General features: G+C 36.3%; 2 protein-coding genes across 2 annotated transcripts in view; both read left to right on the top strand.

Annotated features, from left to right (window-relative positions):
• LOC134845551 (cytoplasmic dynein 2 intermediate chain 2-like) overlaps positions 1-8,536 on the top strand; it is a 405,850-nt gene extending 397,314 nt beyond the window's left edge. Inside the window, exons 9-14 of the mRNA XM_063862487.1 lie at positions 471-550; positions 1,609-1,682; positions 2,050-2,163; positions 5,943-6,100; positions 7,089-7,309; positions 8,239-8,536. Coding sequence (XP_063718557.1) covers positions 471-550; positions 1,609-1,682; positions 2,050-2,163; positions 5,943-6,100; positions 7,089-7,309; positions 8,239-8,377 — 786 coding nt within the window. The 3' untranslated portion in view covers positions 8,378-8,536. The remainder of the gene's footprint in view (positions 1-470; positions 551-1,608; positions 1,683-2,049; positions 2,164-5,942; positions 6,101-7,088; positions 7,310-8,238) is intronic.
• A 2,044-nt stretch (positions 8,537-10,580) lies between these two features.
• Positions 10,581-21,390, top strand: LOC134845550 (kelch-like protein 20). Its single transcript, XM_063862486.1, has 11 exons — positions 10,581-11,116; positions 11,382-11,473; positions 12,670-12,765; positions 13,209-13,336; positions 13,523-13,632; positions 14,246-14,452; positions 14,905-15,061; positions 15,405-15,552; positions 16,356-16,602; positions 16,936-17,073; positions 21,083-21,390. The coding sequence occupies exons 1-11, from the start codon at positions 10,624-10,626 to the stop codon at positions 21,274-21,276; spliced, it is 2,010 nt and encodes a 669-aa protein (XP_063718556.1). The 5' UTR covers positions 10,581-10,623; the 3' UTR covers positions 21,277-21,390.
• The last annotated feature ends 6,551 nt before the right edge of the window (positions 21,391-27,941 follow it).

Genomic DNA, 27,941 nt, shown 5'->3' with positions numbered 1-27,941 from the left:
ACCACAAAAAAAGTATCCCGTGTCGAGAAAAACCGTTCTGATATTTTTGATTTTTCGTCTTATTTCGAGCGAATAAAGCGAGCGAGCAGTCTTATTTCAACTGCTTAAAAGCTTACAATAGCTTAATTTAAAACGTAAAAACTTAGTTTTACTTGAGTGACGTTAGTTTACCTGGAGTATTTTAGCGCCTTTTTGGAATTAAATTTCAATTTGCTTATTTAACTATGACTGTCGAATATACCTAATCTCCAGTTTTTTTATTCAGCTCCTTTTATCACACCACGCCGAAAAAAAATGACAATAATTTGAAATGTATTTTTTTAAGACTATGGTCGGAACATTCTGTGCCACTTGCACAGTAACCGGCTATCCTTGTTCTTATTGTACTTCATAGAGCTGCTTTTTGTGTTCTTGCTAGTGTTAGTGAAGCGCAGCTTCGCCTCTGTGTTAATTATATTACCATGTTTTAGCTGGTGACTTCGGGACAAGACGGCAAGATTCTAATGTGTTCTTTGAACGAAATCAGCAGACAACTCACACTAGTATCGGGGTGAGACAATTTAATTGGAAACTTAATCAAATCTTTTTTAAGCTTACGAACGTATTCCGCGTTTATTTATTTGACTTATGAGTAACCAAATGAGTCAAATATTTGTAATTTAACACTTGCGAGAGCAAGTATCCCGTAATCAGGATTTAGACAACCCGATTCGTTACAAAATTTCTCACAAATCGACTTGCATTAACTACTCAGAATGTGTCAAATTAGCAATTATCAAACCCCCAGAACTCCACGAAAAAAAAAACAACAGATGAAATATCTGAAGCAGGTGAAATATCTGAAGTGAAGACACGTATTTGTTTGAAGGCGTTTGATTTTTGATTTGCCTTTAAGTTCAATTTGCGTTCCTTTGAGAGAGCAAGTGTCTTGTAATCGGAAACTATACTTTTTCCCGTACAAATGTTTTTAAACAGAATAAATTGAACTTGCTTTGTTATTGAACCTTAGCAACTTCCACGCTCTTTCCCTTTCGGTCTAAGGAAAACGCGCTTACCATTGCACCCTAAGGTCAGGGGTGTTTTTTTCCCGGTCAGACCTTGTGTTTTTTTTTTCAGTATGTATGAAATTGAAAAAAAAAGTCTCGGAAAAAATTGAAGGGTTGGACTTTCAGTTGTCTGCTCATTTTTGTCGGTATGAAGTACATAGCAGGAATCGACTTCTGAATGAATTAGTTATTATAATAATTGACAGTCATCCTGTTTTAATGTCAATTTACCAATTCGAATTTATATATTTTTTCAACTTTATGATTTATGGTTTCAAGTTTCAAATCTGAACTAATCAACGATTTTTTCATGACAACAAATTATTATGCCATTTTTGAGTTTTCGACTCAATGGGCGTCTAGCCTATTATTTTGGCCACTCGCCAAATGCTACTAAAATGTTATTTAATGATGGTAGTTAATGCTGGGTGTTTCTGAAATTGGATTTCTTTTTTTTCACTGACTTGCAATGTTACGCTTGCCTTTGTATCACAAATAAAAAGAAGCTCCAATTCGCTTCTGTGTAAAAACTATATAGATTCTATGAAGATAATTTTTTCAGACAAGTTCTGCTGTCGGAGAGCATGTCCAGATCCAGCAGCAGTCGAAGTGCAATTTCTGATGCTGTTTTGGGAGGTGAGAGAATCTGAACTTAGTTTCAACAGATAAGAAAACTTGGCAAACATTCAGCGAACTATCTAGCGACTTACGAAAAGTATCTGTTTTAATGTTTTTATGCTGATTTGACAGGATCTATTTTTTATTCTTGCCGTATTTTGGAGAAAAGTGAAATCAGGTTTCTATCATCGATCGTTTCCTCTATTCAATAAATCGAACGATTTAAATAATTTCGACCATCTTTGAAAAATAGATGAAAACAAACCACGTTCAATTCAAATACAATTTCATATGTTTTACAATAATACAGTGTGTAATAGATTCAACAAGGGATGCAAATGCAAACAGCAAAAAACTAAAAACAGTGTCAGTGATTTTTATGCAGTGTCAGTGATGTGCAGTTTCTCGCTGGATCCGACCTCGTTTGTACTGGGAAGCGAGACAGGGGGAGTGTTCAAGTGCTCATTCAACCACACACCCAACAGCCGAATAGTTCACAGTCAGTTCTCTTTCTCTATTTATTTCAGTTCCTTTATTCAATTGACGAGAAGTTCCAGAATATCAATTTTTATCAGAAATCGGTGATTTTAACGAAGCAGACGCTTGTGTTGCGGGTTCATTCACGTAAATGTTTCTTCAGCAGTAAAATAAAGCTCTAGTTAAATGAGCAAGTGAGTCGCATGTGTTTTAGCCGCTTATTGAATTTCTAAAATTCAATTTTGAAATTCATTGTTGACTGGCATTTGTTGCTATAAGAGGATTTGTTAATTGCAACAATCCACCGTTCAGAGCTTGTACATAGAATTGCTTGGAAATTGGTTCAAGTATGATAGTTGGCTCCCTAGAAAAGAGAGCCTGTAACATGGGTCACCTCATTTTTTTTTGAATGCTCAAAAACGCAATCATTAAGCAGCTCGAAAATTTTAGGCGCATCATTGCATCTTCGGGGCCATCTACATTTTGGGAACGCACCTATTATGCTGGAACTGCTCCATCTGGCTGTTGGCTCTTTTTTAAACAACAGAGAGCTTGCGAGTTTGTGTTATATAACGAGTCACATTGGCAGTTTAATAGCATGTTTACGCTAGCGGCGTAGTATAATAGAACGACTATTCTTTTTTTCGACCTAAGATGCAAATATTGGTGCTACTTTTGCTGGCACCTTTGTCGTTTTGATAGCATGTACTTTGACATTCGATTAGTAATAATTTAACACAGTTGATGCAATTTTAATTCATCAAATGAACCGAAAAAAGCTATTTTTTTCAAACAACAGTACAATTCTTACACTTGCGCGCGTTAGTGTATTAGAACAAACCTTCTTTATTTGTCTTACCTAACTCGATATTAAAATTGTTCACTTATTTGGTGGCACTTTTGTTATAATCACGATCTGTACCATTGGAAAGTTCATAGCGTCTGTTCTCTGCTTGATTTGTGGTTAGTGTTTGTGATGTATTATGTGTCAGTAGCTGAGTGGTTAGAGCGTGAGACTCATAATCTCTAGATCGTAGATCGAATCCGAATTTTTTGAAACGAATTTGAGGCTTATTTCTACTTATTCTTTTTGCACTTAATAGAGCTCAGCTTCGCTTCTGTGTAAAAACTCGATTTCAGAAATTTTCCAGCCCGAAATATTTCGAAATATTTTCAAACGCCTAATTTATACGTAATTAGGGTTTATGCTTTCCAGTTTTAACATTCAAAGTCGTGTATATTTGTTTTTGGTGCTACCTTTGCAGCATTGCATGGGCAATTCGTTAGCATATGTAGCTACTGTCTTGGTGGCTAGAGTTAGTCAAATGTCATGGACCTGTGGCATAGGGTTGTTACTGAGTTGTTTTCACTTTTTTCCATCTCGTACCAAAACCTGTTTGGAACCAAGTAAACCCCCTTACGAGGGGGGCCTGGTCACCATTTTATATAAAAGGTTTCAGGACGTTGTTATTGACTATTAAGGATTTGAGCAGCATTTTATATTTATAGGGTTGTAGTTCACGACGGATTTTGTTGTCATCAGCGAACTGTTATCTTAAAACCCGTGTCTGCAAATCTAAATTTTGTAGCTCGAGCTTTTTTATAATTGAAGTTCCGGTGCGAATTGTGGGGGTGTGTACAGTAAACCGATGTGTCAGTAAATTACCAGATCAGGAAACCGAATTACGTAATAATTACATCAATCGCGGAATGAGAGATTTATAGAAAATTTTTTCCCGTTATTAGAACAATAATTTTAAAACTGAGGGGCTCAAGGTAAAAGTTATTTTATTTCATTTTTTTATTCAAATTCTGTTTTGAGGAGCAATACGGTCATTTTGTAAAACTCTCCATTTCTAGCTAATGTGATTACCTAATTGAATCATGAGTTTTCTGTTTTATGATCTGGTCCGCCCGTTTTCGGATTACTGGTACATTGATTTTCTGACCTGTTGCCGAATTTTGCTTCAAAAATCGACCCCTACAACCAGTGTAAAGTACAAAGTGAATTATTTCGCATTTATATTTATTTTATTTGGATCAATAAGCTTGGTTCAATCCATTTGGAATGATTCTGAGCCGTATCAATTCGCCACATTTACTAGCGTTGATAGAAAACGGGAAATTTCGCGTGCAATAATTACCCCGAATAGGCCAAATTGGAATTTTTTAACCCCCCTACCATTTAACATGAATTAAGCTCAATTTAAAATATACCCTGGGTTGATTAAAAATCCGAAGTAAAGACATTTATTCAAGTTAGTGGTTTCCGTTTTTTTTTTTCAGTTAATTTTAAATTCTTTTGCTAAAAGGAGTGCAAATTAAGCTCTCAGATAACACAGACTAACAAATGTGGAATTGCATCTTGAAAAAATTGCCTTTCGATCTATTACTCTTTGGATGCGCTTTTAGCAAGGGTATAAGGTTACGCAATCGGGTACTAGACTCTTTTTCCTGTTAGCAACTTTTGTCCACAGGACTTACTTCTGGACTCCTTCACAAATTCTCTTTTCTTCGTCCTCTTTGCGATTCTTACTCCTCTCGGTTGCAAATAATAAGCATGGTTGAGTTTGTTATTGTAAATATCCATTGCTTTTTTTTTTTTTTTTTAATTTTTCATTATTTTTATGTTCAGCTCTGGATGACACAAAATTCTGAAAATCTTAATAGAAATTAGAGTAGAGTTCAAGTTTTTCATGACAACCATTTTTTTGGCTTTTCGTTTTCCTTTTTTTTCGCCTTGATAAGTTTCCGCCTAGATTACATCGGTTTAATGGCCGCATATTGCGCCTTTCGATGGGAGAAAAAAGTTTGTCTGTGTTTTGAGGGTGAGGAAGGCTTAATAACTTCTTATTAGTCTTTAAAAAAAATTGTGTGTTTTTCATTTTCCTTTCTTTCATCTTGATGGTTTTTGGCCTTGATAGGTATTAAATCGGCCTATTCGCCATATATTGCATCGTTTCACGAGCTGTGTATGTGTTTTGAGGGTGAGGGGGACTTAATAACTCTTTAATAGTCTTCAAAAAATTTTCCGCGTTTTTTTTTATTTTCCTTTTTTTTGACTTTATAGGTTTCGGCTAATAATATAGTGGCCGTATATAGTGGCTTCGCCTCTGTGTAAGAGATAGTTTTTGATGGGCTCAAGTGACGTCAAAAATGATTATACAAGAAGTCGAAGTTGGTTGGAATAAAAAACCCCGAGCGTAAATATTCCTTAAAGTTGCGAGGAATGACGTCAATTTTTTATCACAAAAAACTCTTGTTGCAGTAGTAGAGTTGTTTAAATTTAAAATAACGAGTGATTGTCACTTATTTATTACGTGTTCACATTTGTTCCAACCAATTCTTGCATAAAATAGTGTTTTTTTTTTCGTTAACATTTGTGCTGCATACTGTTGGCAGTTTAATAGCATATTTTCTCCGTTTTCCCTGGCTAGTTGGTGCCGGACATCAATGCAAGGGGACTTTAAGCCGAGTCTTAAGATTAGAGACTGGAAGCCGAAATTTTTCTCCAAGTCTTTAAATTTTTTACAGCGTTTCTCCAGTTTAAACTATCTTTGAGATATTGTTTTTTGAGTTCATGATTTTTTTGTCTTTGAAACATTTTCTCAACCTTTCTTAAGCCTTTTCTTGGAGTTTTGTCGCTTGCTTGTGTTTGGGAAGTGCAGCTTCACCTCAGTTCTAAATTCGAGATCCACATTTTGGATCTCGAATTTAGAATTATTCAAGCATCCAAAATGACGCTCCTTCAAAATATTAGAGTATCCATAGATTTATTCGAGCATCGTGTTTTTCGTCCAGGTATAACCCAGCAAGACGTCCAATTCAGTTCTGCAGCCCAGCTGGGCTTAGAGAGCCACTTGGGTCCGGTGACTTGGATCTCAGCCAGTCCCTTCCACTGGAAGATCATTCTCACTGCGTCCGCAGACTGCACTATTCGACTGTACAACACTCTTCAGGTTCGTTTATGTCATTGAATTGATCAGTTACACTTGTACTTAGGAGTGTTTCGTATGTTAGCTTTTTAAAGAGTCGGTGAACATAGTTCAGACTCTTATATAGGTCGTGATGATGTTATTTTCCTTTAATCAGGAAAAGTCTGTAAATAATCTAATAACTACAGAGCTATAAGGCCATAATTTTTTCCTTCGAAATACGAAAGTTGAAGTTTTTTTTTAAAAAAAACAAATAAGTTTTTTTTGCTTTCATTGACTCTTTTCCAAATTCACGTTGGCCATGTTTTCCACTGTTAAACAAATATATGTATGCCAAATTTCAAAACATGTGCTATTGTCATTTAGTAGCAACGACAGGTATGAGGAAACGGATCTGTTCCAAGAACGAAAAAATTGAAAACTAAAAACGTAAAACTTTGGTGCACGGCGCAGCAAAAAAAGTACGACAAATATTTAGAAACGACTTGACACTGGCTAAATATACCTTTCGTTTTACCGTTTCCTCATACCTGTCATTGCTACTAAAGGAAGGATTTCTTTTAATCTGAAATGAGAACTTTTTATATTATTGTAAATTCTAAAGTTTAAATTAAGTTGAATAGGTCTTTATGAAGTTTGAAAGATGACAGTTGAAGATTTTCATTCGTTTGCTGTGTAAAACATGAGAATCGCTCTTGCCAGAAGAGGCAAAAATCGAAATTCTGTTAACTTATCAGAATTCAGTATTATGAAGTCTCAAATATGAATGCTGAAAAATCATTCGATTTGGTTTGGGACTGTTTATAGGACGTTGATTGGTTGAAAACTTTGCTGTCGGTTTTTCTATCGGTTTTTCTATCTGTCGAGAAGCGTTACGTTCATTGATTTCGTTCGAAGAATTTTTGCTCCAATTGTTAATATTTTGAAATAAATGCCGAAAAATAAAAAGTAAAACTGGACAGTTTTAAGGACGTTAATTGGTTGAAAGTGTCTCAACCCCTTATGTATGTAGGTTGAAGCGTGTCTGGTAATTAGAACAAGCGAGCCAATTAGTTGTCTGGACTGGTCTCCGGTTCGCCCAATGGTGTTCGCTGCAGTCACCACCCACAACCACCTGCTCCTATTCGACCTCCTCAGCAGTCGTAGCTCCCCCACTCATCAGGTGTCAATGCACCCCAAGGCCAGAACTGCCACTTCAAACTTCGGATCTGTTGTGAAATTCAACCCCAAAAGGTAAAAAGTTATTTTAGGACACTTTCCTTTTTCTTACCCGTTTCCTTTTTTTAGTAAAACGATTTTCCGCCTGGCTCAATTGTAATGAAATTTGATGTGTGGTCTAATGGTTAGAAACTAAAATTGTTGCATGGGTTGTGCGATCGGTTTCCTGAATCTAAATGCACTATAAAGTATGTAAAAGACTATAAAGTTTATGAACTTAGCTTAATTGTTTCGAATGAAAAAGATAGAAGAAGGTAATAGCTACTAACATGCATAGAAGACCTAAATTTCTTCTTGACATGACTGCAGATTATCATCATTCGGTCCCGTCTGAATAAATGATGATAAATGAGTGGGCTTGGATTTATGGGGCATTGAAAGGTTTATCCACAAAATATCTCCCTTAATCGATTTGGGGGTGGAGAAAAAATGGATTGTCCAGGAAATAACTTTGAGTATAGCCATAGCCTAGATATAAATAAATTTAACAATTTTATCGGAAAATTGGCTGAAAATACATTAATTAAGCAAAACAGTGCTTTGGGAGAGCTCGAAAAATCAATTTGGTCGACCTAAAAAAAAAAGGTCGTCAAAATTTTCGAATTTTTTTTGAAAATCCGCCCCCCTCGAGAAAATCCTAGATCCGCCCCCTGAATTAAGGTAATTAACAACATTCAAGTGCAATCCCCATAAAAATTGAGAAAATCAAATTGATATGTGCGTTACTTTCACGGATATTTTTTCAAAGATATTACGTTGCTGTGGGAAACATTCTACGGTCGGCCATAAATGTGATGGGGGGGGGGGGGGGGGGGGTCATCGTCATCGCATTAAAATGACTCAGTCAATAATGTCTTTGTGAAGTTTTTATGAATTTCAAATTTTAAACTTGCGATCATTAAATCTAGAAGTTGATGCTCATAATCATCCGTGTTCGTGTTTAGATCTGACCTAGCAATAACAGGCGATTCTCTCGGTCAGATCAAACTATGGTCTATTCCACACCTATTGACCAAGACAAGCGAGTCAAATGAACTAGAACTTCTTGAGAAGATTTGCTCCATTGACAACAGCATCCACTGAATGGAACACAAGACGGAACAATGTTCTCTGTTTATATCGATCATTTAAATTGAATGAAAATGTATATGAAAACCAGTGTAAATTGTTAACTAATGTAAAAATGTATGATAAAATTGATAGAGATTCATACTTTTTAAATATTAATTTCTTCAATTTGAATCTAGACTAAGACTCGAGCTTGTCTCGTATACTTGTAGTTTCGGATTTTTTTTTATAGTTGAGTGAGTCACGATTGAAAAGGGTGGGTGGAAATTCTGTGATTGTGGAGACAGCTCTTCAATAAGTTAAGACAGAATGCTGGAGTGTCGCGGCCAAGTGCGGCGAAACTTTCGCCGAGTGATATTTTCACTAAGTTTGTTTTAAGAGCGTTTGATATTTTTTATGTAAGTTTTGCGAAGGACCGAAACTTTCCTAAATCTGAATGGAATTCATTTCTAAATAGCTACTAACAAGCATAGAAGACCAAAATTTCTACCTGACATAACTGCAGATTCAGAATCGGATCAAGTTAACATTCTTCCCACTTAATAGGTCGAATAAGTCTCAAATTTGTGCCCGTCAAAACCACATTCGTGTACTGCAGCCAAATGTTTGTTATAATACCAAGCAATTATACAATATTAGCCGCTCCATATCGGTTTAAGGGGTTTGCAAATGACATTGGATCGGATTAAGGTGTTTTTGCTTATCACATTCTTTTAATTGATTTCAAATCAGTTTGCTGAACGGAAGGAAGTTAAGCTGTTTTTAACAAACCTAAAAATGGAGGGATAAAAAGTGATTGACCAAGATTTCTTTCACATACTAGACCCGTCTCAGCCATCGTTTGGTCGATTCTAAAATTTGAAAAACTACTATTGAAAGTGTATGAAATTTGTTTTTTTTTGGCCCTCGGAAACTTCGATTTGAGATTTTGGGTGCAATCGAAAGGAAAGGTTTTGTGAAGCTCCCTTCCATAAGTGGCAATGCCCGCATTTTTTACACTCGACAATGGCACATTTTTATTTTCTTGACCGTTTTGGAAACTTCCTGACTTTTCTCGATACTTATCCTGAAAAATCTGATAACAAGGATTTATCGAAACAACAGGTTGTGGGAGGCCTCGCTGTATATGAGAAATTTATGGCCTTCGGAAAAGTAGCAGTTTTTTGAACTTGGACCGTTTTTGGAAAAATTTTCCTTACGTTATCCTAACCCTATCAAATTTGAGATATAAGATTCAATCGAACGAAAAGGTTGCGAGAATTGGTCCCGCAGAAGGGGTGTTTTCCTAATTTTTGAAAAAAAAAATTTATGTCCTTCAGAAAGTTCCAATTTCTCAAAAATTTTGTTCTTATTTTAGTAGAGAAACAACTAGGGTTTTGGGTAAAGTCCAATGTTTGAAATTTTTTAATTATTCTTTTCATCGATCATCAGTTCAACAAATTCAAAAATTATCAAACAGATATTAACGGGATTTCGGTTCAAGGAAAACAAAATTTTTACGCTCGCACAAAATGCTTTAAATCTTACTAGAAATTCTAGTTTTTCATGACAACAATTTTTTTCGAGGGGGACTTATTAACTTAACTCTTGTTGATTTTTTTCGGCTTACAGTATTTTTGATACTTATTTCACATTCCATTGTCTTGCCATGTTTTTTTATAGGAAAACTAGCCTTATTCGTTTTGATAGATCTATTTTTTTTTCGACAATTTCAATCTTTTTTGTCATTTTTCTTGCTCTGTATCGCAAGTGATGAGACGCTAAGCCTCGCCTCTATGCATTACTCTTGCAATTAGATTAGCAAGCGTTATCAAATCGGAACAAAGACCTTTCTTGGTTTACGAATAGTTTTAAAAATCAATGCGTTCCAAGATAGTAATTGCGTTCCAAAAAATGTTACTGAAATTTCATAGTTTTTTTTCACAATTTTTTAAGGTTTTCGTTAAAATTTTCAAATTTTGATTCTAATTGCAATATTTTGGAAAATATTATAGATGCTAGTATTGCGGCAAAAAAAACATGTTACGATGTTCCAAAAATACGAAATACGTCGATGTTTTTCACAATAAATGCTTCTAAGTTGATATTACGAAAACCTTAAGAACTGTTAGAGTCTGTCACTTACTATATAACCATATTATTGCGTAAAACTAGCTTTGACAGTTAGTTGTTCATCTCTGAAGAAAGATGGCGATCCATGAATATATTTTTCAGAAAAATGTTAATTTGAAGATTAATAGTCTCTCTTCGACTTAGCAGCTATGGATTACGACGTATTCGAATCCGAACCGGAGCCGGTGGTACACGAAGCCGACCAGGAAGTCGGTCGAAAAGCGTTCCAGTTCATGAACACACTTCGCAAACAGCATAAATTCTGCGACGTCACATTAAAAGTGGGACAGCTCAAAATACCGGCTCACAAAGTGGTGCTATCCAGCAGCAGTAGATACTTTTGTGCAATGTTTACCGGACCCTGTGCGGAAAGTGACCAGAACATAGTTGAACTTCTAGACGTAACAGAAGGCGCGATTACCCTGCTTATAGACTATATTTATATGGGTAGAATTGAAATAAAAACAAGCAATGTGCAAAGTTTGCTGCAGGCGGCATCCATGTTCCAACTGCAGGATGTTGTGAATGCATGCTGTAAGTTTCTAGCCGATCAGTTGCACCCTTCGAACTGCCTGGGCATCAATGAGTTTGCAGACATTCACACTTGTGACGAACTGAAGAGCAGCTCCAATAATTTTATAGGTGGCGAAATGTTACTAAAGGTGGTTGTTTGGTAGTTAAATGAGAAAAATCTTTTGCAAACATGTGCGGTTTCACTATATAATAATATAAATTTTCATAAGCAAATAGAAAAATCAAAACATTATTTGGTTGAAAAAAAAAACGGTTAATGTAAAAGAAATTTTGATTGCGAACATGATAGTTAAATTATTTCCAAATGCAATAAAAGAATTATTTGTAACAGTTTGCTTCTGCCTCTTGTTTAATACATTTCGCCATTTACTAGAGGAGAACTACACTGCCGTGAGTCAGGAGGAGGAATTCTGCCATCTTAGCTACCAGAGGCTGGAATGTCTGCTGTCCAGTGAAAACATACAGGTTTATAATTACACTTAATCTGTAGCGGATTTAGGTGCGGTGATGGACGCCGCGCATGCACTGGAATTCGACAGTATCTTTCAAAAGGTGGAAAGACGTCGTTTTGGCTATAATTTTGCAAAAATTTGATAGCGTCGCCGAAATTTAACGTAGTTTGGGGTTTTTGGTCTTTCAAGAGAGCTCACGAAAAGAAAAATGTATTTGATTGTCTTGAAAACAAAGATGCCCATCTTAAAAAGACATGAAATGAAAGGTTAAGCAAAAAGTTAATTGGCCATAATGTTGGAGACAACGCTCAATCTATAAATTGAGAGCCATACGAACTGTTTGGAGTGTTCCGGTTTACCGCTGGTGCTTCATTTTTAGGAGTCGATGAACGTAGTTCAGACTCTAATAGGTCGCCATGATGTTTTTTTTTTCAAGAAAATCTTAAAACAAGACAGTATTTTTTTGTTTACTTTTGTTCTTTGACTTTTTTGACCTGCCTGTTGGCTATGTTTTTAAAAAGCATTGCTCGACGTTGATTTATCTTTCGAAAACATTGATTTATATTTCTTAACCCAAAAGCAGAAATGCAAATGAAAGCAGGCCTTAAAACACGCCATCATCTTGAAGATCGCGCTCATCATCAAGAGCTAAAATTTGCTTCTCTAGCAGTACGAAGCAGTGAAATGTTTTGAAATCCCCGTATATTATGAAAGAGGGGAGTTTAATTAGAATCAATATAAATTTTCATGCTGCATGCGAACTTTCAAGGAACAGTTCGATACACATTCGTAAACATTGAGTCCACCAGCGAATTTTTTTTTTGGGGGGGGGCACCAGCGGATTTTCGGCTGACTTCCCTAAAAAATTTTAAAGGCGTCTTTGGCACCAAAGTATATTAATTGAGGAGGGAGCGCGCTCTGAAAAAACGCGATTTTTTGGTTAAAAATTTCCAAAAAGTGCGTAAAAACGCCTTTTTAAGCCCATTTTTTCAAAAACTTGCTTGCGGCGAAGAAAATTTGGTAAACATGGGGTCTTTATAGTGATTTGGGAGAGCAAAAAAAAGGTCGAAAAAATTTTCGATTTTTTTTTTGAAAATCGGCCCGCCTCTCGATCTAGCTAATTTCCGCCCTTTGAGAATAGGGAGGTTACAGAAAAAAATCACTGCTTCGCTCTGCTTTACACCCTCAAAGTTTTTATGTAAATTGCAGGTGTGTTCGGAGGTGGAAGTTTACAATTCTCTGATGAGGTGGGTCAAGTATGACCTTGAAAACAGAAAGGGACTCTTACCACTTCTACTCAACAAAGTTAGTCCAACTCAAAATGAATCTGATTTACTGCAACGTTGGTCCACGCTTCTTTTTCTTTGGTAAAGTAAGGCAAACTCCGCTATCGTTCAGCAAAAGTGTAACGGTATAAATGGGATAACTTTACAGAAAAAGTGCAAATCAAAAACAGCATTTGAAATTCAAAAGAGCTTCACTGTGATATGTTGTTTCTTCAAAATTTGAAAAATGGTGAAAATATTCCAATCACTTTTTTTCGGTTCCCTTGTTTTACATTTTTCCAACTGTCTGTTGGCAATGTTTTGAATTTGAACTTGTGGTCGGAAAAGCAGATTGCACTAAAGTATCTGAAATATTAAGACCAGATAGGCAATGGTTGAGCTTACTTCATCATTTTCTTCTTCTAACAAATGTTAAGCAGTTTTGTGTGCATTACCTGAAATAATTTATTGTTGTGTTTTAAGGTGAAACTGGCAATGTTGGACGTGACATTTCTGGTGGATGTTGTGGAGAGGGATGAGTTGATCTCGAAGGAAGCCCAGTGCTGGCAACTGGTCAACAGAGCCAAAAACTACCACCTCCTCCCTCAGAGGTATTATTCCCCTTTCTAATTAGTTAGTTTTCCCATTTTTTGTTTTGTGATAGGAGCAAGATGAGTCCAAACACAAAATTTTTAGTATTGAACGAGTATTTCTTAGTCTAAACTGCCAGCTAAAGATAAAAGGTTCATTTATTTGTAATGAACTGGATTTAATTGACCAGTTATTACTATTTAAAGGGTCCTCCCAACCAACAACTCCTCTGTCACGGCCACGCCTACTCTCGGTGGAGGCAGTCCCCCAAACGGCAGCAGTACCATCTCAAATGTTTCAACAAACAACCCCCCAGGCACAGAGATGATCAGATTATTTGATTGTTTTAACACTAACGAACTTTTTTCAACTTGAACCGAATATAATTTTAAGTCAACGGCTTAAAAGTGAAACTATGTTTGTGAAATGTCTTTAATTATCAAGCGATTGTTGAAAAACTACAAGAATTACTTCGTTTGTTTCAAAAATCATGTTTGTGACTGATTTAGTTCGTGAGGCGACAATTCGTAACAGGCGACAATTTGTAACAGGCGACAATTCGTAACAAGCGACAATTCGTAACAATAATTTAAGCGGCAAACTCCAATTTATGAACACTATTCCTCTCGTGCCGGATTTAAGTGCAGCGGAGCGGGCGTATTCTACTTGCCAATACCTTGTTACAAATTGTCGGTTGTTACGAATTGTCGCTTGTTACAAATTGTCGCTTGTTACGAATTGTCGCTTGTTACAAATTGTCGCTTGTTACGAATTGTCGCTTGTTACAAATTGTCGTCTTTTCCTATTTGTCGCCCCTACCGTTTCTTTTATTACTGTTTTATTTCAGTAAGATAGTAATTAGAAGTTTTTTGAGTAGTTCTAATCAAAGTGTTTAACTGGTCATCACTGACTGCCTGTGCGTCATCCAGGCTCGACAAACCCCAATCCGTCTCTGCTATTAACCGGACAGACTCACTCGCCTATTCCGACAGTGATCAACAACTCGGTCAATCTGCTGGGCGGCAGCAGTAGTCATCCTATGGGAGCAATATGGAGCAGCAATGACCTCTACCAGTTCCAGCCGAGGAAGTCGACACTGGGGCAGATATTCTACATAGGCGGCATGGACTCTTCAGGTTTGGAACTAGGGTCTGAACTGTGAGGGTCCATTACGTAAATGGCTTTTATATTTCATGACATAGTCTCTTTTTTATCAACAATTTTTGTACACAAGAGGAAAAAGAGTCCTCGGTTTATAGTAACATGAAGTTCAAGCGGCTCTTGAAATCTGCTCCGATTAATTTTAGGAAAAATAAAATGCAGTTTTTGTAGTTCATGTTTCTATGGCTAAACATTACATTTATTTGTTTATCACAATGACTTTAAACTCACTTTGATTATGTGTTACGCGAACAAAGCGTATTTTTGGAGCCTTATTTTCAAAATTGAATTAACTTCAAATGGTTGCTTTAATTTCAAAAGTGAAGTTTGAATTTGTCTTGTCCTCTTCAATAAAGCGTAAGATGGCCATTAATGGAAATCGTAGCTGTGTGACTCTTGAGATGTCTTATTCCCTTGCATGTTGCAGGATCCCTGAAGACTGTGGAGAAGCTGGATGCTGGAAGTGGCAGCATAGTGATTCCGATGGCCTCCATGAATGTGGCCCGAAGTGGGATTGGAGTGGCGGTGCTGAATGGACTTATCTACGCAGTCGGAGGCCACGACGGGACCTCATATCTCAACAGGTATCTACCTACCGACACTTCCCTTAAAGCTCATTTGATGCTATTACCAGTAGTTTTATATAATAATTTAAGAAGAGCAAAATATTTTTAATGCGAAAGTTTCAGCCATCATGTCAAATCGTGGATTTAGAAACATCATGCCAAAGCACTTGGAAATTGTGAACTTACGTAATCCATGGAGAAAAATACCCCTTTGTTAGTTCGCGTTCATTTTTGATTATTTTTTAAATAAACCTCTGAAACTTCTTATTTTTCTAGAATAAATATACTATAATTTTTTTAAATCAAGAATCACGAGTTGGATTGAATTCAATTAGTGAGAGTATGGTTGTGTTGTGTTCAGTGTGGAGTGCTATGACCCGAGTGTGAAGAAGTGGAGCATAGTGGCGAACATGAACTGTCCCAGGAGGTATGTGGCAGTCTGTGCCTACAACGGACTCCTCTATGTCGCAGGTGGCTACAGTGGAATCACCGTACTCAACTCCGTCGAGGCAAGTCACACCACAGCCACTGAGCTCTTTTTCTCCACCCCCCCCCTCTCACATCAGCATCAATTTTACGGTGTAACGACGTGTTTTACAAGGTTGGGTATGAAGACCAAAAATGTTTGTCGTGGCCTAATTATTCCGCCAAGTTTTGTAACAATCGGAAAATGTGAAAAAAACAATAACTTGTAAAGTTTTGCCGGGGGAGGAAAAAGAGCTGGCCATTGTTTCAATTTTTTTTTTTCAGTTTATATTCTGTCTTTACTCGACTGCACCGCAATATTATGACATGAACGATGTTGAAAACCATACATTTTCTGATGGAGGGCAACACGCATCACAGCGCTTGCAAGAAGGCGACTTCATTAGTCAATATTCTTCATTAATTTAATAATCTTCATTATTTTCACTCTGCCTTGAATTATCTTAGTTTGAACTAAACAAAAATGTTAGTTCAAATTTGATTTCTGATCCGTTCACATGAATGACTTGGTATAGAGAGAGTTTTTCCATGTTTTTAACACCAAATCAAAAAAAAATTATGCAATGAAACATTAAATTTAACGAGTCATTTTAAGGGTTTGACGTTGAATATTGTCATCATATGATTGATAACAAACATATATTTAATCTCCTCATCTGCTTCTTAAAAGACACAAAAAAATCACACACATGTACACCAAAAAAAATATTCAATCAAACAATCTACACTAACCAAAAATGCAAAAACACGAAGACTTATTCTGAGACGGAAAATATCCACACTATACAGAAAATTGATATTTAGTCATCATCGCTTTTCTCAACAGGTGTATGACCCAGACAGCAACTGCTGGCGCTACGTGTCCCCCATGAACTGCAGAAGACGTCACGTGTCTATGGCCCTGCTGAACAAACGTCTCTATGCAGTGGGTGGCCATGACGGTATCTCCTACCTGAAGAGTGTGGAGGAGTATGACCCGAGCACTGACACCTGGAAGTTTGTCAAGACTATGTACACCAGACGGGGAGGCGCAGGAGTGGCCGCTCTGGGGGGAAAACTGTACGCCATCGGAGGTGATTCACCTACCGGCTTGGGCTAAACCCCCTGCCCCATTTTGAAAACCATTGGAAAAGGTTTCAAATTTAACATGGGCGAAGAATAAGTGCTATTAATATAGGCTGAAAATGACTGTGAGTGCTCTATTTTATGGGCCATAATGAAGTGCCATGGAGTTGATTAACTCTTGCAATAATTTTACAGTATTTCTGTAGAAGAATGAATTAATATGGGTTTGTCTGAAGCATCTCGCAAGACCAATATTCTACTCGCACGTTTCTGGGAAGATTTTCATTCCAGCTTGCGGAGTGCTAGCTTTGAGTGTTGTGATTTCATGTAATATATTGTAGGCTATGACGGGAACTCGAACCACTCTACGATGGAGAGGTACCACCCAGAGGAAGACAGATGGAGTCTGGTGGCTCCTATGAGCAGCTGCAGGAGTGGACTGGGAGTGGCTGTCATACAGGACAAAATATATGCTATAGGTGAGGTATTTATACCTATAATGCTCATGCTATTATTAGTCTTCAAATTTGTTCAGGTAAAGTTAAATGTTTAGCAGATTGAGTTTTTGTTTCTTTAAGTTCACTTCCAATTTATGGTTTGATGACAAATTATCCCTTACCTTTTTATCCCAAGCGAAGGTATCCCAGTCAAAAATAACCCAGAAGTCTGAATAGCCCAGGACGAATTAGCCCACGCAAATTAAAATGTCCCGTCTGAGGAATCCAAACAATTAGAATATCGCAATAGAATAATCAAAGAAATGAAAACTAAGCTGCCGAAATTGAACGAACTGATCAAAGCAATGCTAACTTTGAAAAAGCGCGTGAAATTAAATTCAGTTCGAAGCGTACAAATTTCAACGCACGTTCTAAATCCACCAATCTTTTGAGCTATCAAAGTGTGATGGTAAGACTTTCTAAGCTCACTTGGCATTATGGTTGAAGAATTTGACTCTTGGTCAAAAGATCAAACGATCGATTCACGGTGGATCAAAAGTTTTATTTCGAAATTGATAAAAATTGTCCCCAAAACCCCCCTGTACTGGGTAACCGGTATGGGGTGCGGGTTGAGGGAAAAGGCAAAATTATTGTTGTCATCACATCCCAAAAAATGGTACCTCTACGATGGCAATAAAGCCAAAAACTTTATGATTTATGGAAAATCAATTACAAATGCCTCAAAATGCCGACAATTTGAGAAAATTATGCCGACAATTTGACAAAATGACATCTAGGAGAGTGTCAAGTGAGCCAAAGCTTGAACATAATTGACTATATCTGAGTTTTTGTAGAAGTTAGTCATCATTCGGACTTTTCATTGAGTTGTCGGTACGTTCTACAGATTTTATTGGTGGTACCACTGGTTGCTTTCAAAATATCGAACTTCTGATTGTAAGAATTAGGCTGAATTATTTCTAAAAACGTATGAATCGAGGGGTAGCTGCCCTGGAAAAGCGATGTAACGCAGTTATGCCGGCCTTCAACTACATTGGTTGTTCGAATGAGACCTGCCGCCTAGTTGTAATGATTCCATAAAGCTGGGGGCGGGGGCAAGGGATCACGCTGTTCTCGGCCAATTTTTTCTCTTGTAAAATAAGTGTTCTGGAAATATGACGCGAGCTTATCACTTTTCTCGAAGACATCAATTGAAATGTCAAACTGATCGGCAGCTTGGCAAATTTCGTCTGTGACAAGAGTAAACGCAGATTTGACATATGAGAAAGGAACGAAGCTTAAAGCTGAGATCATTATTAAGGTTAAGGCTAGCTTAGCTTAGCATTGTTTTCATAGGTTTTTTTTCGACTTAACTCTGAAAGCTTGCGATGTAAGCTTTGGCATAAATGAAAATGGTAACCTTTGAGATCAGTTTTATATAGGGACGAAAATGCATTCAACGCAGCTTGTTCGAAGTCAATGAGAATTTTTTCGGGTACGTCTCCAATGAGGCTAATCAGGGCTTCATGAAACCTGTTGTAAGTGGACTCCTTTTTGTTGCTAGGCAAAAGGTAAACGCAGGGGGGATAAAAGTCGCCAATCTGGTTATGTACTTTGTACAACTGATAAAATTTAGACTGACTCTTAAAATCTTAAAAGTTCCATCAAGAAGCCGAACTTTGCTATGAACGCGAAGAGCATTTAAGTTTCCCATGTCCCATGAAATAAGAAATCGCTCACTGTCTTCTCTTCCGCTATAATGTTGACGAAAAGGCAAATATTTGTCGGGAATGTTGAGGTGACGGTCGGTCGATGAAATCACTCTGAGTGGTTCTTGCGTTTTGTTCCCATGGAGGGTTCTTGTCAGGGCTGCACGTGAAGAAAGTGAAAGCTGAATTGCCGGATTATCGTTCAGTCTTGAGGCTAGCTGCTATCAACTGGTTGTTTACAGGATTGATTTGCGATTTTGCTGTTTCATTCAACTGACTAACTATCTGCCTGGCTTCTACGCGACCGGGGTTAAACTCGTGGCTTTGCTCGTGATTGAACGAAATAATGGTTTCGTTACAAGTTACAAGAGTCATTGGGAATCTATGTGAACGCCATTTTGCACAACGCCAGTGAGTGGTAGATTTGGTGTCTGGATTTTTAGTGAACTCGTGTCCATCCAAGATAAGCAAAGCTTTGCCTTGTTGAGTTTTACCGTGGTTTAAATCTGTCATATTGGTGTTCATTATTTTGGTGCTATTTGTGTAATTATATATTTTTGCGCTGTGTTTCGTTATCAAATTTTTCTCATTTATGACTCCATTAACAGGTTGAAAATTAAAATTTAATCCCTAGAAAATAGTCTTTACCATTAGCACTATCTCTAAATGTCGCCTTGAATTAATTGAGGCAGTTGAATTGAGTCTCTTTTTAATTACGATTTGGAGATATGCGCCACTCCTTGGTAATCTATATCATGAATCAATTTTTAATCCTTTATGGGATTTTTTCATTGACTTGGGTGGGCTATATTGGCTTGGGCTATTGTGTCCATTGGGATATATTGGTATGGGATTTTTTTAATGGGAGATTTTCGTTTGTTATACTTTTCCTGTCACCCAAATTTATTGGTTAAAAGAAAGGCAAATTACGCTCTCCAATTACGAAAGCGGACTGATCCAGTTTTCTCAAGTTAGGTTTTATTTATCAAAAAAGGTTCAATCATAAATTATTCCATAAGTTCAATGAGCTTCAATGCCATCTGTTTTTTTCGTCGAAAAATTTTTTTTGTTTACTTGCGTTCATTGACTCTTTTCCAGAATTTTGTTGGCTTTTTTTGCAAATTGAAAAATTCAGTCGGAATATAAAGGAATGGAATTCGATTAAAATATATAAAATGGCCGAAGTTTACATTTTTTGTGTTCAGGTTTTCTTTATTTTTTTTAGTTGCACAATTCGTCCATTGATTCAGTTTTTCTCAATTTTCAAATGGGTTTTTGCTACTGAAAAAACCTCTAAACGAAAAATCGATTCTCGTTAAGCTGAATCTTGCATCAGTACCCCTAAAAACTGTAGCTCACGATTATCTTTAACGCTAATGACATCTACTTTTTATTCTAGCAAGCGTAGTGTTTTAGTATGGCTACTTTTTGTTCTTACTTAACTCGCAAAAAAAATGTGCTCATTTGGTGGCTTTTTTGCGGTAATTAATCACGATCTGTAGCATTGTATATTTCATAGCATCTGTTTTCTTCTTTGTTCGTGGCTTGTTTGCCGAGCGGTAAGCCTCCCTGGCAAGGAGGGAAGCACGCGAGACTCCAAATCTCGAGGTTGCTGGTTCGAAATCGACTCGTAGCACAAGTTATACTAATTCGATGCTTATTGCTCTATCTGCAGAGCAGATTTTTGTAGTTTTTTTTTGATAATTTTTGCGAAGAGCAGCTTAGCTTCTGTGTCTTACGTGATGTTAACCGGACCTCCCAAAAAGTATTGAATTTGTTGACTGAGATCTGACCTGACCACTGTCGAGATGTCCGCTCGAAATAATTGAAATGCTATTTCGACTAAGTATTATCAGATTTGACCTAAAATATGAACAGAGGCGAACTTCTTCAATCAGTTTTGTATAATGTTTTTCGAATCGCTAGCGTGTTAGCTTTTTTTAAATACAGCAATCTTCATGATTACAGCTAATACTAATCAATTTTTGAAACATCTCAACCATCAAGTTTAGAAGATTTTTTCGCGAGTGAATGGATCTCAATACAAGATGATGTGTTACAGAAAAACTCTGTTCTGCCTTTGATTTCAGACATAAATTCGACTTTATTATGATTATTTTTGGACGATAAATATTTTTTGCTCTAGATAAATGGCGGTTCAATTTAATTCAGATAGTATCTAGGGTAGATTTTTTTTGGCATGACTGACTGTTATTTACTCCGTGCATAACCGTGTCTGAATTATTTTTTTTGTGGAATAAATAATAATTTCTACTTATTTAAAAGAAGTAATTTCTACTTAATTAAAAGAAGTTATTTCTTTGTTATAATGTTTGCATGTTTAGGAGGCCACGATGGAGTTCACTACTTGAACATAGTGGAAGTGTTCGATCCGAAAGTGGGCGAATGGCACATCAAGTGTCACATGATGACGTCACGAGCAGTGGCCGGAGTCGCAGTCTTATTCAACTCCATCCAACAACAACTGCAACAAAACAATCAGCAGCAGCAATTGCAGTCTGCCTCTAAGTTCTTTTAATAAAACTGTCAGAGTCGAAACATTTCTAGAAAAACTTCTCGAATGTTATATAACTTGTATGCTTATATTATATGAACTGTAAATTAAAATTTCAAAATCTGATGAGTTTTATTAGTAGATTTTTAAGACTGCGTTTAGTTTAGTGATTTTGACAATAAAAGCATAGTTTCTTATGTTCCGACTAGTTCAAAGTGGGAGGGAACTATAGTGTAGATTTTTCCAGCCGTTGTTGACTCGTACGGGTCAAGTGTGGTATCAGTCACTTAACCGTGATTTGGATTTAAAAGGTTAAAAAAATAATATTTGTTTTGAGAACTTCTCTAAACTTGTCGGCCTCTCTAAATTGTCTGCTTCTTTAAAAAATGTTGAAGTTTTTCAATCAACTTTTCTGTTTTCTTGTTCTTTCACATTTTTCCAACACCTGTAGCTACGTTTTTTTCTTAATTTGATTGCTAAAACAGTGGGGCGGGAACAACCGCAGCTACACACTCACAACAGATAATCATTAATTCATCTGTGTGATTTGTCAATACTATCTAGCAGTAGCGTGTTGAGGAGGGTGGGGGATGACCACTCTCCCTCAATTCTTGAGTATTTTTTTTACCAAAAGGGCCCACTCTATGAACATTTTACTATATATTTTGTGAAAACCAAGTATAATTTTTTAACAGCTCCTTTGCCACCTTATTTAAGGTTATCATGCGCCCAATTATGCGGCATGTTTTTTGACGGGTACCTGTCAAATCGAAAATTAAAAAAGCGCTAGTTTTCAAAGCTCAACTTAGCGCCTCAATTTGAGGCCTAATCTTTTGAACGCATTTTCACACCTCAATTTGAGGGGTAAAGTAAAATATTTACTCTTTCACGCCTAAATACTGATAACGCTTGTCAAAAAGTATACAAGCAAACCCAATTTGAACCAAAATCACGTTATTTAAAAGCTTACTACCCTCCATACTGTCATTATAACCTCTTATTTTCGATTATCAAGATCAACCATGCGGGAGAACTGGCTACCATAGCTGAATCTTCTGTTTATCCATAAAAAAGAAACATTTGACGTTGATGAAATCATCAAACGAGATTCGGCTTCAAAAACCGACGTTCGAAGTTTCTATAACGGTTGTACAAAATTTCAAAAATAACTGTTTTGTTGCTTTCGATAAATTTGTTCATTCGCTCTGTATTCAATACTCGATGAAACTTCTAATATCGATAGCACGGATGACGCAGACTTTGATAATTTCACTCAAAGCACTATAAGAAACTTTTATCAGATGGGTACCTATGTTCCGATAGTTTAACATTAAATAACTCCATAAAGATTGCATATGGTCATGACAGTTTTTTAACAAACGCAAAGGCTCCTAATTACACTTTTTTGGCGAAACTAGTTCTTTTGTTTTAGTAGGTTTAATTGTTTCATTTTCCAATTTTTTATACACTGCAGCAAATTCCTATTCATCATAATTTTCTAAACCTAGGAGTGAGTTAATAGTAGATTTTTTGTCCCTTCTTTGGGCATCTATGTGAACGCCATTTTGCACAACTCCAGTGAGAGGTAGATTTGGTGTCTCGCTTTTTAGTGAACTCGTGTCCATCCAAGATAAGCAAAGCTTTGCCTTGTTGAGTTTTACCGTGGTTTAAATCTGTCATATTGGTGTTCATTATTTTGGTGCTATTTGTGTAATTATATATTTTTGCGCTGTGTTTCGTTATCAAATTTTTCTCATTTATGACTCCATTAACAGGTTGAAAATTAAAATTTAATCCCTAGAAAATAGTCTTTACCATTAGCACTATCTCTAAATGTCGCCTTGAATTAATTGAGGCAGTTGAATTGAGTCTCTTTTTAATTACGATTTGGAGATATGCGCCACTCCTTGGTAATCTATATCATGAATCAATTTTTAATCCTTTATGGGATTTTTTCATTGACTTGGGTGGGCTATATTGGCTTGGGCTATTGTGTCCATTGGGATATATTGGTATGGGATTTTTTTAATGGGAGATTTTCGTTTGTTATACTTTTCCTGTCACCCAAATTTATTGGTTAAAAGAAAGGCAAACTACGCTCTCCAATTACGAAAGCGGACTGATCCAGTTTTCTCAAGTTAGGTTTTATTTATCAAAAAAGGTTCAATCATAAATTGTTCCATAAGTTCAATGAGCTTCAATGCCATCTGTTTTTTTTCGTCGAAAAATTTTTTTTGTTTACTTGCGTTCATTGACTCTTTTCCAGAATTTTGTTGGCTTTTTTTGCAAATTGAAAAATTCAGTCGGAATATAAAGGAATGGAATTCGATTAAAATATATAAAATGGCCGAAGTTTACATTTTTTGTGTTCAGGTTTTCTTTATTTTTTTTTAGTTGCACAATTCGTCCATTGATTCAGTTTTTCTCAATTTTCAAATGGGTTTTTGCTACTGACAAAACCTCTAAACGAAAAATCGATTCTCGTTAAGCTGAATCTTGCATCAGTACCCCTAAAAACTGTAGCTCACGATTATCTTTAACGCTAATGACATCTACTTTTTATTCTAGCAAGCGTAGTGTTTTAGTATGGCTACTTTTTGTTCTTACTTAACTCGCAAAAAAAATGTGCTCATTTGGTGGCTTTTTTGCGGTAATTAATCACGATCTTGTAGCATTGTATATTTCATAGCATCTGTTTTCTTCTTTGTTCGTGGCTTGTTTGCCGAGCGGTAAGCCTCCCTGGCAAGGAGGGAAGCACGCGAGACTCCAAATCTCGAGGTTGCTGGTTCGAAATCGACTCGTAGCACAAGTTATACTAATTCGATGCTTATTGCTCTATCTGCAGAGCAGATTTTTGTAGTTTTTTTTTGATAATTTTTGCGAAGAGCAGCTTAGCTTCTGTGTCTTACGTGATGTTAACCGGACCTCCCGAAAAGTATTGAATTTGTTGACTGAGATCTGACCTGGCCACTGTCGAGATGTCCGCTCGAAATAATTGAAATGCTATTTCGACTAAGTATTATCAGATTTGACCTAAAATATGAACAGAGGCGAACTTCTTCAATCAGTTTTGTATAATGTTTTTCGAATCGCTAGCGTGTTAGCTTTTTTTAAATACAGCAATCTTCATGATTACAGCTAATACTAATCAATTTTTGAAACATCTCAACCATCAAGTTTAGAAGATTTTTTCGCGAGTGAATGGATCTCAATACAAGATGATGTGTTACAGAAAAACTCTGTTCTGCCTTTGATTTCAGACATAAATTCGACTTTATTATGATTATTTTTGGACGATAAATATTTTTTGCTCTAGATAAATGGCGGTTCAATTTAATTCAGATAGTATCTAGGGTAGATTTTTTTTGGCATGACTGACTGTTATTTACTCCGTGCATAACCGTGTCTGAATTATTTTTTTTGTGGAATAAATAATAATTTCTACTTATTTAAAAGAAGTAATTTCTACTTAATTAAAAGAAGTTATTTCTTTGTTATAATGTTTGCATGTTTAGGAGGCCACGATGGAGTTCACTACTTGAACATAGTGGAAGTGTTCGATCCGAAAGTGGGCGAATGGCACATCAAGTGTCACATGATGACGTCACGAGCAGTGGCCGGAGTCGCAGTCTTATTCAACTCCATCCAACAACAACTGCAACAAAACAATCAGCAGCAGCAATTGCAGTCTGCCTCTAAGTTCTCTTAATAAAACTGTCAGAGTCGAAACATTTCTAGAAAAACTTCTCGAATGTTATATAACTTGTATGCTTATATTATATGAACTGTAAATTAAAATTTCAAAATCTGATGAGTTTTATTAGTAGATTTTTAAGACTGCGTTTAGTTTAGTGATTTTGACAATAAAAGCATAGTTTCTTATGTTCCGACTAGTTCAAAGTGGGAGGGAACTATAGTGTAGATTTTTCCAGCCGTTGTTGACTCGTACGGGTCAAGTGTGGTATCAGTCACTTAACCGTGATTTGGATTTAAAAGGTTAAAAAAAATAATATTTGTTTTGAGAACTTCTCTAAACTTGTCGGCCTCTCTAAATTCTCTGCTTCTTTAAAAAATGTTGAAGTTTTTCAATCAACTTTTCTGTTTTCTTGTTCTTTCACATTTTTCCAACACCTGTAGCTACGTTTTTTTCTTAATTTGATTGCTAAAACAGTGGGGCGGGAACAACCGCAGCTACACACTCACAACAGATAATCATTAATTCATCTGTGTGATTTGTCAATACTATCTAGCAGTAGCGTGTTGAGGAGGGTGGGGGATGACCACTCTCCCTCAATTCTTGAGTATTTTTTTTACCAAAAGGGCCCACTCTAAGAACATTTTACTATATATTTTGTGAAAACCAAGTATAATTTTTTAACAGCTCCTTTGCCACCTTATTTAAGGTTATCATGCGCCCAATTATGCGGCATGTTTTTTGACGGGTACCTGTCAAATCGAAAATTAAAAAAGCGCTAGTTTTCAAAGCTCAACTTAGCGCCTCAATTTGAGGCCTAATCTTTTGAACGCATTTTCACACCTCAATTTGAGGGGTAAAGTAAAATATTTACTCTTTCACGCCTAAATACTGATAACGCTTGTCAAAAAGTATACAAGCAAACCCAATTTGAACCAAAATCACGTTATTTAAAAGCTTACTACCCTCCATACTGTCATTATAACCTCTTATTTTTGATTATCAAGATCAACCATGCGGGAGAACTGGCTACCATAGCTGAATCTTCTGTTTATCCATAAAAAAGAAACATTTGACGTTGATGAAATCATCAAACGAGATTCGGCTTCAAAAACCGACGTTCGAAGTTTCTATAACGGTTGTACAAAATTTCAAAAATAACTGTTTTGTTGCTTTCGATAAATTTGTTCATTCGCTCTGTATTCAATACTCGATGAAACTTCTAATATCGATAGCACGGATGACGCAGACTTTGATAATTTCACTCAAAGCACTATAAGAAACTTTTATCAGATGGGTACCTATGTTCCGATAGTTTAACATTAAATAACTCCATAAAGATTGCATATGGTCATGACAGTTTTTTAACAAACGCAAAGGCTCCTAATTACACTTTTTTGGCGAAACTAGTTCTTTTGTTTTAGTAGGTTTAATTGTTTCATTTTCCAATTTTTTATACACTGCAGCAAATTCCTATTCATCATAATTTTCTAAACCTAGGAGTGAGTTAATAGTAGATTTTTTGTCCCTTTTTTGGGCATCTATGTGAACGCCATTTTGCACAACTCCAGTGAGAGGTAGATTTGGTGTCTCGCTTTTTAGTGAACTCGTGTCCATCCAAGATAAGCTCTGCCTTGTTGAGTTTTACCGTAATTTAAATCTGTCATATTGGTGTTCATTGTTTTGGTGCTATGTGTGTAATTATATGTCTTTGCGTTGTGTTTCACTATCAAATTTTTTTCAATTATGACTCCATTAACAGGTTGAAAATTAAAATTTAGTCCCCAGAAAATAGTCTTTACCATTAGCACTATCTCTATATGTCGTCTTGATTTAATTGAGGCAGTTGAATTGAGTCTCTTTTTAATTACGATTTAGAGATATGCGCCAATCCTTGGTAATCTATATCATGAATTAATTTTTAATCCTTTATGGGATTTTTTCATTGACGTGGGTGGGCTATATTGGCTTGGGCTTTTGTGTCCATTGGGATATATCGGTATGGGATATTTTTAATGGGAGATTTTCGTATGATGGTATAATTTGAATATAAAGGAATGGAATTCGAATAAAATATATAAAACGGCCGACGTTTACATTTTCTGTGTTCAGGTTTTCTTTATTTTTTTTCGTTGCACAATTCGTCCATTGATTCAGTTTTTCTCAATTTTCAAATGTGTTTTTGCTACTGCAAAAACCCCTAATCAAAAAATCGATTATCGTTAAGCTGAATCTCGCATCAGTACCACTAAAAACTGTAGCTAACGATTATCTTTAACGCTAATGGCATCTGTTTTTCATTCTAGCAAGCGTAGTGTTTTAGTATGGCTACTTTTTGTTCTTACTTAACTCGCAAATAAATGTGCTCATTTGGTGGCTTTTTTGCGGTAATTAATCACGATCTGTAGCATTGTAAATTTCATAGCATCTGTTTTCTGCTTTGTTCGTGGCTTGTGTTTGCCGAGCGGTAAGCCTCCCTGGCAAGGAGGGAAGGACGTGAGACTCCAAATCTCAAGGTTGCTGGTTCGAAATCGACTCGTAGCACAACCTATACTAATTCGAGGCTTATTGCTCTATCTACAGAGCAGATTTTTGTAGTTTTTTGATAATTTTTGCGAAGAGCAGCTTAGCTTCTGTGTCTTACGTGATGTTAACCGGACCTCCCGAAAAGTATTGAATTTGTTGACTGAGATCTGACCTGACCACTGTCGAGATGTCCGCTCGAAATAATTGAAATGCTATTTCGACTAAGTATTATCAGATTTGACCTAAAATATGAACAGAGGCGAACTTCTTCAATCAGTTTTGTATAATGTTTTTCGAATCGCTAGCGTGTTAGCTTTTTTTAAATACAGCAATCTTCATGATTACAGCTAATACTAATCAATTTTTGAAACATCTCAACCATCAAGTTTAGAAGATTTTTTCGCGAGTGAATGGATCTCAATACAAGATGATGTGTTACAGAAAAACTCTGTTCTGCCTTTGATTTCAG

Source organism: Symsagittifera roscoffensis, chromosome 5 (genome assembly GCF_963678635.1).
Source record: "Symsagittifera roscoffensis chromosome 5, txSymRosc1.1, whole genome shotgun sequence".
NCBI lineage: Eukaryota > Metazoa > Xenacoelomorpha > Acoela > Convolutidae > Symsagittifera > Symsagittifera roscoffensis.
This window is presented reverse-complemented; position numbering and strand designations above follow the sequence as displayed.

Excerpts from the sequence above, each read along its gene's own strand:
- LOC134845550 (XM_063862486.1), top strand. The coding sequence starts at position 10,624 with ATGGATTACGACGTATTCGAATCCGAACCGGAGCCGGTGGTACACGAA. Across the intron at positions 11,117-11,381 it reads CAGCTCCAATAATTTTATAG|AGGAGAACTACACTGCCGTG; the intron begins GTGGCGAAATGT and ends GCCATTTACTAG. Across the intron at positions 13,337-13,522 it reads TACCACCTCCTCCCTCAGAG|GGTCCTCCCAACCAACAACT; the intron begins GTATTATTCCCC and ends TACTATTTAAAG.